Below are 10,910 nucleotides of genomic sequence, written 5' to 3' on the forward strand. Positions count from 1 at the left end.
TAAGGGAAGTACGGAGCTGTTTTGCGAACGACAGCCATTCACATCCTCTTATGCGTGTATCGAATTCGGATCTACCTGTTGTCTTGCTGCGGAGAACGTAAATGGCGCGTCACAGTGGCCCTCGAACTCCAACGCTCTAACGCCGCTTGGTAGAACGATGACACTTCAAAGGGATTCCTTTAATCCTCGCCGGCCGTCACTCAGCGAAACGCCGGGAGGAATCGCAAAACTACATGGGGACGTATGACTGTGTGCAATGCTCCGCCGATTCATGAGATTTCGCCCATATTTCGCGCAAGAGCAAATTTCGGATTTGCTATTTGCACGGAACACCGGTTGGTCTCTGAGAAAACAGTAGAAGTGCCCCCACCTATTGGCCCCATGCTTTTTAGTTCTAGTTACGTGTATATTGGTTTCTACCGGGGATTGCATGCGTGTCACTTGCTTGCTGCAGCTACCCCCAGACAGCACATGGCGCTCGCTGTAAGACCGCTCCGAATGCAACATGGGAATACGAAGAGCGGCGTGAAGCAGCGTGGAAGAGGCTCAGGATTGTGCAGATCTTCTAAGGACCTTGGTGTATCACTGTTGTATCCCCTCAGGGTGTGCGTTGCTTACTCCAACCAGAATCCGTGCAACACGCTACCCCCCTAACACTACCCTGGCATGTGTTCCTGGCCATCTCGAAACCCAGAGTGCGAAAGGCTACATAAGAAATACGGTGTTGAGAACCTGCTCTTTTTTGAAAACGATCACACTTGCAGTGTTTATTTCTTCGTTGCTAGCCGCGGAGCCAAGAAATTCAACAATTTCCGGTCAGAGGTCCCCCCTCCCCATTGGATATGTGTGGGGCTGCAGCTGTTCCTATAAAAGAGAATTTAACCTTACAGACCGCTCATTCGTTTTGACAGTTCGTCACTTTTCTGATCCTTAGCGCTTGGCCGCCTCCCTGACGCGCCCAGCCTTCTTTGGATTCTCTCTTTCCCAGTCCCCGAAACCCCCACAACGGGGGATTTTTTTTGCACTTTTGCAGAGATAAGCAACCGTCTAGATGCTCTTTCCGTTTTCAAGCGAGAAGCGTCGTCATCCGCCACTTCTTATAACTTATCCTCCGCACTCACCTCCACATCCTGAATTGCAGGAGGTGTCACTTTGTATCTGAGTATGGCGAAACACCCCAGTGCGCCCACATGTTGACTTAGTTCCGAAGGTTGTCACGCCTTCCTTTCTTCCGTTTCGTGTACAAGTTGGTGGTGGTCGCCAGCAGTGGGCTTGAAAAGAATCCAAGAACTCTCTTTTACCCCTGAAGTTGGCACTGATTTCCGTTTTTTCTCGAACCGACTCGCCTATTCCTTTCGTTCCCACCATGAAGGGTGAGGCGTCGAGCAGATCCCTTGCTTTTTCAAATGAGCAAATGCAGCCAACACGCAGGCTGGTCCCCAGAAACTCGGCATTCGTTCGAGCTGCATAAAATGCAGGTCTCCTGCAGTCAGCTCGCAGCTTTTGCATTTTCCGGTTCCCCCACACTGGCACATGTGCATGGATTCTCATGTATTCGTAGAAGCACAATGAATTTTTTTGCGTCTTTTTCTTCAGGGGGAAAGAAGAAGGAGAAGTGTCCTGTGAAGACGGAGGAATACGAAGTCGACGACATCGTGGCGCACAAGAAAGAGCGAGGTCTTGTGAGTCGACACCTATCGAGGCGTTTCTGAGTATGTACATGTGGATGTCTGTCTGTGTGTCTGTGTGTAAGTGAGTGGATGTGTGTCTTGAGTGACTGCCCCCTCTTTGTGCAATTGTGATGACCAGTGCATGTAATGCGTTCCCTCACGCTCAAGTTCACACGTCTTTCGAGTGTCTGTGTGTGTAAACATGTAGCCGTACCCACTTTTTGTGTATTGCGGTGTTCATTTTGTGTGTTTGCGTATCTTCGAGCACGGCTGATCGCCGTATGTGCGCTTGCCTCTCTTGAAGTGTAGCATGCTCGTGCCATACCCCGGCAAGTGTATGCGCAGCATGCGTTTCAGTACCGGATTGCCCATTGTAGGCCTCGTAGGTGGCACCTGCACGCTCAACGTGTCTATAAGAAGAAGGGGTTGAAAAAGTGTGTGGCGGGAAGGAGAACTCGGTGTGTGGATGCTCGTGTGTATGCATGCTGGTGTGTATGCATGGCAGTGTGAATGCATGCTGGGGATACTAAGTGAGTGCAGGCCCTCCTTTGCTTTGAGTATTTAATTGATTTTTTGCTTCGTGAAAGCCTGCTGCCGTGGTTCAGCTAGCCGTCTGTTGAAGTGCATTGTTGCGGCTCTTTTCTTTGTTTTAAATGCAGGACTATTTTAAGGTGCGATGGAAGGGATTCGATGAATCAGACGACACCTGGGAAGTGGAGGTGGGCATTGGATGCTCGACTTTCGAGCTGTCCGTCGCAGTGCATGTACATGCAGCATCTGAGGCATTCGCTCTTTTGTCATGTAGCTTTGTCGTGGTTCTGAACTGCCGCGAAGTCGCGCTGCTGCAACAACTGATACAACTCGAAACTTCCGAAGCTGCTATTGTCACTAGGGCTGCCGAACAGGCGACAGGCCCCAATATTAGCGAGCGCGTAACTGGGAAACGAAGAAAGGTGTAGTGACAGAAACGCGCTCCGAGGGGAAGCAAAACGCAAGGCAACGAGCGTACCGTTTGTTGTACTTGGGGTGCAAGCAGTTGATCGGCGGGAGAAGGGAGGGGGTGACTACACTGTGCGTGCTGCGCTCTGCGCAGTCCAACTTGGCCCACGCTCCAATGTTTCATTTGAAGATGCACGAACTTAAGTGAGCAAGTAGTTCGATTATTAGGGGAGCTAGCCAGTCTTCAGGGCCGTATGGCTGTGCTGTGCTTGAGCAAGCGCAGAAGCAGGGTGTTCGCAGCTGTTATAAGTCTGCGTCTTCCTGTGCATTCGTCTTCCTCATTAGCGACGATGCGTGCTGCACCGCCGTGTGCGAAAAAGAGGCACCTGCTTCTGCCCTGTGTGAATACGCCTGCTATAGCCTCGTAGCTTGTGTTCTTTGTGGCCTCATGAAGGTATCTGTATCGCATGCTGCGAGCCAGCGTGCGGCGTTTTTCAGGAAGGAGACAGAGCATAAATTAGCCGAGAAAGACGCAGAAGCGGCGGCACAGGCGCATGCCAGAAAGCGGAGAAAGCACACATCGCTTGAATCTGACCCCAGCCGCCCCTGTGACGTTGAAGGTCAAGAGGAAGACGCAGAAGTTGAATACAGGATATATGCGACGGGAACGAAGGTGCCGAAAAACCATTTGCCAGGTAAAGCTTGCACAGCCCTTCTCTTTTTTTTCCTCCCTCCCTTCTTTCCTCCCATCTTGCTAGGGACGTCTCTCTTTGCACCCCTCCTCCCGGCATTTCTTCGCTTGCGTAGTACAGATTCAGCTTTTTTGAATTTCTGTATGCATCCTGAGCCGCCGACTGTCTGCATGTGCGCTGTGCTCGTGGCACGCCATGACTTCATGAGGCGTCTGGGAGCGCCCGGCGATTACCATGTTTACCAACAAAAAAAAATTTGCCCGCGTATTATTTTTTGCATGTAGGTTTTTTTTGGGGTCAGCAACATGAGCGCGGTTTGTTTCGTTCTTTTTTACACTACCTGTTTGTCTGTGCCCCCCTCCGTCGTTTCGTGTTCAGACGAACTTGCCCTAGGCGATCGCTTGAGTATTTTGCGTTTCAAGAGGTCTGCCATGAGCGCGTCGTCCGCCCTTGACGCTCAAAATGAAGAAGAGGGTGCCGACATAACAGTCACGTATTCAATAGATGGGACAGACACGTACACCATTCCGTTTAACGCCGCGCGGCGCTACTGCTGCCAGCGCCTCCTCTCTTACCTCATTCGCCGAACGACCTTTAGGAGCCCCCGAGGCTCTCAGGAGCCTGGCATGGAGGGGTCTGTCTCTGCTCGTTCAGGCAGCAGCAACGGCGGCAGCCCGCAGCAACACTCGGTGTGCACTGCTGGCGAGCGAGGGTCCGTGCAGGACTGCCTTTCCGAGCCAATGGAAGGCAGTGGCGAGAAGCAACAGCAGGGCGACTGCAAGCAAACGGACTCCGCAACGTACGGGGATACCGCGACAGCGCCTCAAGCAGGCGGGGAGGCTGCATCATCCGCGCCAGTCAGCGGTGTCGCAGTAGGCTTGGCTGCTGCGGCAACGGCGGATGCCTCCAAGTGCACGAAAAATAGTGGAAGGCTTAGTGAGGGAAACAACAAAGGGGGACTGTATCTGCAACATAGCAAGCAGCGAGTAAAGGAAAGTTCTCTACCCGCTACCGGGGGGGCGTGCGCGGCAGCAGGTCTGCCAACTACTCCCACACAGAATGCTGCGTGGTAGACGCTGGGTAGAGCAGTTTGTTTCTTGGGCTGAGAGAGCTGCTCGCGTTCAAAGGGTCTTATGCTTCCTTCCGTTCTCTCAGCTTTCTACCCTCCCTCCCTGATCCCCTATTCGATTCCCCCATGTCGGTACATATACACACCCCGGTTGCCGAGAGCACAGCACACTCCCCTCGCGTCTTCTGAAACCCCTTGCGACATTGCGATCTCGAGGGCTGCTGGCCGCATGCATTTGCACTGAGCGGGCTGTCTTTCAGCAAGAGGGGAGTTGCAAGTGTGTTAAGGGCTCTGCTGCGGCATCGAAGGCTCACGCGTGTAGTCGCGGCGGGGGAGGGTAGGCGGGGGGCGTCTTGGGAGCAGCTACGGTAGCAGCACCGTCTGTCTGCTAGGCAGCGCGGCCCATGTTTGAGCATCCAAGCAGTGTGCTTTCGAAGCGCAGGAAAGCAGCCTTATATGACCAGGAAGCAGTCGTGCAGATCTGGACGTGGAGTGCCATGCAAAACTATGTATAGTGTTGGTTGTTTGAAAGATGAACTCATGAAGAACTCTTCTTTGCTTCGGGAGAGGAAGAATGCATGAGAAATAAACTGAGAGGGAGAGAAATACTGCCGTGCGCATACATGGAGGCACTCGATTTCCTTGCACCTGAGCGTTCCCGAAAATGAGATGCGTAGGCGTTGAACTACGGCATTGTAGCCTACAGGGCATGAACGCCGTCATGCCTCGCTGTATATCCATAAGTATGGAGGTATATATGTATATATCATAAACACTAGATATCCACTTCAGAAGACGCGTTCTTATGAAGTTGAACTCAGCTCGCCACGCGATTGCGTGAAACTGTGCTCTCAGCTAGCCAGCACACGCATGATGCCGCGCAAGCAAGCGTTGCACCGCTGGGTTTCTGCTCGGGAAAAAAGTTGCAGCGGTGCTGCAAAGGGTCAGCTGGCAAGAAGCCTGTAAGCTGCGTCGGCTACACCCGCGATCGTCTGCCACACGACGACGCGTATACTACAAAGTGGATGCGTGGCTGCTCGGTTACCCCGCCGTTTCGCATCTCTGCTCCCGCGAACTTCCGAGTCTCCCGTTCTCCCTGAGTGTTGCGGGGGAAGCCGAAGGAGGAAATTGCATCATAAGGTCGTCATACGTAAATTGCCGTTTCGTTTTCGCCCCCGTTTTCAGTCTGTCTGTATTGCTTCTTCGCCCTGAGACGCCGTGCTGCATGGCCGTACTGTCGCTTCTTCTACCGAAACAATAACAGGCGCGTCTGGCCCTTGCAGAGCAAGCAACACTTCGTCAAGCGTGGATATTTCTCCCCAGTCGCCCCCGCCGCTCGTCACCTTGAACAGAACGCGTGCCAACTCGCACAGGCGAGACGCCGCCTTCTCCACCTCCTCGTAGAGCGGCTCTAGAGCCCGCACTTGAGCGTCTGCAGAGGCATTCAATTCGTTCTCTGCTGCTGCTGCAGCGAGATACACCGCGTTAGAGGCGTCTCCTGCATGCGCAGCGCTTCCCTGTTCTCCTTCTTTCCTCCTGACGAGCACCTCGCCACTCATAGACCCCGTGCCGTCATCAGGATGCAAAGCTTTAGCGGCGTTCTCGGCCACTGCTGCACTTTTCAGCGTCTGTATAGCTGCACTTCTGTCAACGGAGTAGCAGATTTCGAGCAGAGCGGCGCACGCCGAAGAGAGAAAACTGCCTTCCTGTAAAGGCCCTTCCGTCACTTCGTCTGGTGCCTGTTCTAGCTGGGAGTAAAAGGCATTCAGGAAGCTTGCAAAGAGATCTGCAGTGCCATCACAAAATAGCGCCAGTTAGCGCTCACAGAAAGGCGGAATATGCAGTAGCAGGCACAAAGCGAGGTTGGCACTAGCGCACGCTATCCCCCCCCGTTACGAATACAATCATATTTCAAGGCAAAAGTATGCGGCTTGCTCTCTCGAATGCAGCATCAGAGCACGCCTGTTTGACGCAGACGTAGCTGCCAACAACTAAAACAGAAGGCAGCTAAAATTTTAGAACAAATTGATAGAATAAACCGATAGCCGAACACGATGATGGAACGTACGATGGATGTCCGTTCCCTCACATGTTTCTCTTCAGCAGCCTTCTGGCACGCTTCATATTATGCGCACTGTATGCCCCCCCATACAAAGACTCTGCCATCGCGCTCGATAGGCATCGCGTGATTCACGAAACGCGCATGGAGGTGGGAGGGGTCTCTATAGTCACCGATAGAAATACAGCAAAAAAATGGCAGGCTGATGAATCTACGCGCGGGAAAAAGTTTAATACTCCATTTTTCGGCCCTAGTTGCCGCTTGGACAGTACGCATGAACCGGGGGTGTATTTGAATCGCAGCATGCATACGCATGCAGGTGTCGACTTTCTGATGAGCAAAATATCTACTACTGAAGAGCGATGAAGACTACTGTTTCCGCATGCACGCTAGATTCACCTCCCTCGGAGGCGGATCGAGAAGGAGCACGGGAGTGGTCAGGGAGAAGGGAAGGGCGGCCTACCCGGCTGAATATACATGGCGCGCTCCGAAGAAGAAAGCAGCTCGACAAGTGCTCGCCAATGCAGAAGAGAAGGATAATGATGCCCCAAAACAAGGGCAATGAACGCCATTTGCAGCTCCCCCAGGATGGCTTTAGCGCCCTCTTCCTGCTCTTTCAGCAGTTGCAGCAGAGTGTCGCTTCGGTCAGTGCACTGGAGTGTAACTACAGCTGCAGCCTCAGCGGCGGCGGCTGCAGCGTCGACGCCGCTGCGCCGTGCAGCCGCTGCAGCGGCTCTCGCTGCGCTCACTGCTGAGGATCGGGGAGGCCGAATATCCATATAGAACATCTTGCAAGAGGCTGCCTCGACGGCATCCTTGCTCTCCTGCTTCTCTGCATCGTTGGCTTCTTCTGCTGCTGCCGCGTCTTCCCTCTTCAGACTCGGTGTGGGTGTATCTAGGGGTCCCTCTTCGTCTGCCTCTCGAGCACCAGCGCTGGGCGCGGCGCTTTTCTTGGAAGCTCGCGACTTCCGCTCCTCTGCGTGTTTCTGAATAAAAGCCTCCTCGCCTTTCGTCAGCGGCATGCCTTCGGCTTCCAGACAGCGGCCGATCGGCTCCACGCGGTGGACACACGCGGCAGAAATGTGCTGCGTCAGCGACCGCCACTGCGCTCTCATGTGTTGGGGATACACCCCCAGCCCATCAATGAAATCCTGGTGTTCGACGCCTGCAACGTAGCGCAGTGTTTCCTCTTCCGACAGCGGGAGATAGCGCGAGAGCAGGGTATCCCACTGTCTAATGATGATTTTGTTCTCCCTTCCATCGAAATACAGAAACTCGCCCCGCTGACCCGTTGAGCCAATGGCCTCGTCCACACGCATTCGGGTGTACGGACACTCCGATTCGCGCGTCTCGGCATGAACACGATTGGGTGCTCCCGAGCTGTCGCTCTCTGTCCAATGCAAGAAGTGGCAGCCTGGATCTATTCCCCTTATGCCCCTGAACTTCTCCCCGACGCGCCATTGGGCCATGTCAAAACCAACCAGCAAATTCGCGGGCGTCTTGAGAAGCAGCAAACAGCAGGAGCCAGCAGCGGCACTCCCAGTGCCCTCCGTCGACGCAGATGTGAGCGGTAGCGCGCGGGCAGCCATGATCCTCCTTTGAGTACGTATTACGGGAAGGAATACAAATGAAGCTTCTCAAATGCCTCAAGAAATCAGAAGAACGCTGAGAAATAGGGGCGTAAGTGACCTGACGCAGTGCCTGCCGTCACCTCCGTGTGGAGTAGTGTGCACTGGAAGGCCAGCGCAGCCCGACACAAGCCAGAAAAGCCGAAAATATCATAAAACAGCTGTCAAAAATGCAGACTGCATCGCGATTCCCTAGAATCACCGGGGTTCTGATGGGCAAGTAGAGGAAGTCTCCACGGGGAGGGTGGAGGGGGGGCCCCCCTCGTGGGTCCCCTTACTGGCATCGAACTCCTCCCCTGCGAACCCCTCCTAAGCGGGTGTACGTTACACTAAGAGCGACCATGATGAGATTCGCATGTTTCGGGACAGATGGAGACTGGCTAAATGCGGTGCAGAGCATACAAGGCGCACACACATTGGACGAACCACTCGCCCTCTGCGCGGCTGTGTCGATGGCGTGTTGGATGCGCGTCCCTAACGTGTGCACCCAACAGAAGCCACACGCCTTCTTCGCTCGGAGAACCACATCTGCGAATCTTCTTTAAGAAAATCAATGTAGAGGCTTCGCAGCTGCACGGCCCTCCTTGAAAAGCGCTTCCCCTGCCATTGTGCTTGTAGATTTGGCAGTTTAGTTGCGAATTCGTTACGTGCTCGTGTGCATTTCAAAAAAACGAAACGGGCCGCGTCAGTGTACCCCCTTTCTCCCCCCCGATCATGCGTGCAATCGCGCGTCATTGCATGAACAACCCCGTCCTCGTGCCGCGCTGACTGCGAGCCGACTTCCTATTGGCTGGCCGACTCCACCGCATCAAGCAATCAGTGTAGCTTGGCTTCTCTGCCCAGCTCTGTACTTCTTTGCAGCTGTCTTTTCATGAACAACTGTGTAACATGCATGGCCAGACACGCAAGGCTGCAGGGCCGTTGAAAGAGCGCCCACAACGCTGAATTCTCCAGCTCTGCGCGAATTCGAATTCCCCGCGCGCGCCTTGCGAACCGGCGTGGTCAGCTTGCGCACAAACAAGGCCCTTATAAGTGCCCGTAGCAACGAGAAGGCCGTTTCTATTGCTTGCGGCACTCCAGTATACGCATGCGAGTGGAGGACGCACCGAACCTAACTATTTATGCCCTGCTAATCGATTCGTCCATTTTGTACTTGCGCGCCTTTTTGCCGCCTGCGTTTCGGTGTCTTTTGGGTGTGTACATATCTCATATTCGTAGATAGGCCTCAGGAAGCGGGAAGGTCGGTACATTTTAAGACTGCTCCCCGGGCGTCTAGAAAAGCCAAACAAGGAGTAGCCTTCTAAGAAAGTAGGCTCGGGTGGGAGGTGCAGATAGCGTGAGTATAATAAGGCGACTCCTATCAAGAAGGTGCATCAACAGCAGCACGGAGGAAGGAATGCAAAAGAAAGCCTGGCTGCCCCATGGCATGCAGATGGTGGGCTGTGTGCATGAATGCAAACATATGTATATATATATATGGTGTGGTGAATGGATGGACGGACAGCCACCCACTTTTGGTCCCTTAGGGATGCTGCGAAGAAGCACCGCGCGCGGTTGGGTGCATGGTAATGTCTTCATTGATCCTATACAGCGAGCAAGCGGAAGGACACTTAAAGCGTCGGCTCTGTATATCTGCACACTGCCTCCTCCGTTTTTTTTCGCGCACTTGGCGGAGGCGAGGCGTCTCCAGAAGTGTTTCTGCTGCTCATGTGTGGTCTGCCTATGTCTCCTGAGCAGCGGCTGCCTCGCATCCAAGAGGCAGGAAGGACAGATCTCCCGCAGTTTTGGTGTGAACGGTTGACACCCAAAGAGCCGCTGGGTGACGATGGCGGTGCCAGAGAAACCGCAACCCGGCGAATTGCTGCTGCTGCTGATCTCCTCTTGGCGGAACGCAGCAGCAGTAGCAAATCGTCCTCGCCTCCTGCGCGGCAGCAGAGTCAGCAAGGGCAGGATGCATCACCGCGAGGGGAGAGCTCTGGAGATCTCCCCTCCCCACAACTGGCACCATCAGCGGCCTTTGTGGCTGCTGGGCGTGCTGTCGCGCATGCTGCCGCTGCTCCTGCAGCTGCATTTCCGAGACGTGGGTATGCGGAGCTTCCAGCGCCTGCGAAGTCGCAGCAGTGCCTCCCCCGCCTAGGGAGCAGCTCGAGGCTTCCCGCTCCTCGGCAGATTGCGAGAAAACAAGCCCTCGAGGAGTCTCAGGAGCAGTCGGAACGTTGTCTGCGCTTTTCGGCAGCCTTCCCCCCCCCCAATAGGCTTCTTCCTCATTTCTCTTGTCTGCCTCCCCCTTAAAGGCCATGCAAACTTGCTGCTGAAGAAGAAGAGGGGGAGGCAGCAAAACGGCTCCTCGAGCAGCCGCCATGGTCGGCTTTTCGACCGGTGCAAAGCTTTCAAGCACCACTCCAAAAAGTGTGGCGTGCTGCAACTGTTGCTGCTGTTGCTGCTGCAACTGTTGTTGCTGCAACTGTTGCTGCTGTTGCTGTTGCTGCAACTGCTGTTGCTGCTGCAACTGTTGCTGCTGCCTTGCATGGAAGTGCTGAGGTGTCAACACCCTCCGAGGATGACACCCGGGAGTCTCCTCAACGAGCTGGAGGAGCGATGCCTCAATGCTCAAAGAGGTGTCGGCGGCATTCTCGCCGTCTGTCCAGTGCGCATTCTGCAGCTGCCCTTGCGGTTGTTGTTGTTGCTGCTGCAACTGCTGCTGCTGTGCAACATGTTGCGTTAGGGCCTGTGCGCCGTGCATGCTCTGGCAGCTGGTCTCTCTAGCCCCCTTGAAGAGCTCGCACGTGGAAGACACCGGAGAAAGCGGATGCAGGAGACTGTGAGAGCGGCTTTCCTGGTAAATGTGCCTCC

General features: G+C 54.3%; 3 protein-coding genes across 3 annotated transcripts in view; 1 reads left to right on the plus strand and 2 right to left on the minus strand.

Moving 5' to 3' along the window:
- The first annotated feature begins 1,568 nt into the window (after nucleotides 1-1,568).
- Nucleotides 1,569-4,374, plus strand: LOC34619332 (chromodomain Y-like protein). Its single transcript, XM_026335222.1, has 5 exons — nucleotides 1,569-1,682; nucleotides 2,330-2,389; nucleotides 2,764-2,813; nucleotides 3,108-3,304; nucleotides 3,680-4,374. Exons 1-5 carry the CDS (start codon nucleotides 1,569-1,571, stop codon nucleotides 4,372-4,374), a joined length of 1,116 nt encoding a protein of 371 aa, XP_026191007.1.
- A 1,177-nt stretch (nucleotides 4,375-5,551) lies between these two features.
- On the minus strand, nucleotides 5,552-8,018 carry LOC34619331 (protein AAR2 homolog). The gene is made up of 2 exons (XM_026335223.1): nucleotides 6,893-8,018; nucleotides 5,552-6,156 (listed from the first exon to the last, which is right to left on the minus strand). The coding sequence occupies exons 1-2, from the start codon at nucleotides 8,016-8,018 to the stop codon at nucleotides 5,552-5,554; spliced, it is 1,731 nt and encodes a 576-aa protein (XP_026191008.1).
- Nucleotides 8,019-9,994: 1,976 nt separating this feature from the next.
- Nucleotides 9,995-10,910, minus strand: part of LOC34619330 — a 4,300-nt gene continuing 3,384 nt past the window's right edge. Inside the window, exons 4-5 of the mRNA XM_026335224.1 lie at nucleotides 10,580-10,713; nucleotides 9,995-10,244 (exon numbers count right to left, since the gene is read on the minus strand). Coding sequence (XP_026191009.1) covers nucleotides 9,995-10,244; nucleotides 10,580-10,713 — 384 coding nt within the window. The remainder of the gene's footprint in view (nucleotides 10,245-10,579; nucleotides 10,714-10,910) is intronic.

This window comes from Cyclospora cayetanensis, unplaced genomic scaffold (assembly GCF_002999335.1).
Source record: "Cyclospora cayetanensis isolate NF1_C8 unplaced genomic scaffold, CcayRef3 CcayRef3_contig_62, whole genome shotgun sequence".
Classification (NCBI taxonomy): Eukaryota; Apicomplexa; class Conoidasida; order Eucoccidiorida; family Eimeriidae; genus Cyclospora; species Cyclospora cayetanensis.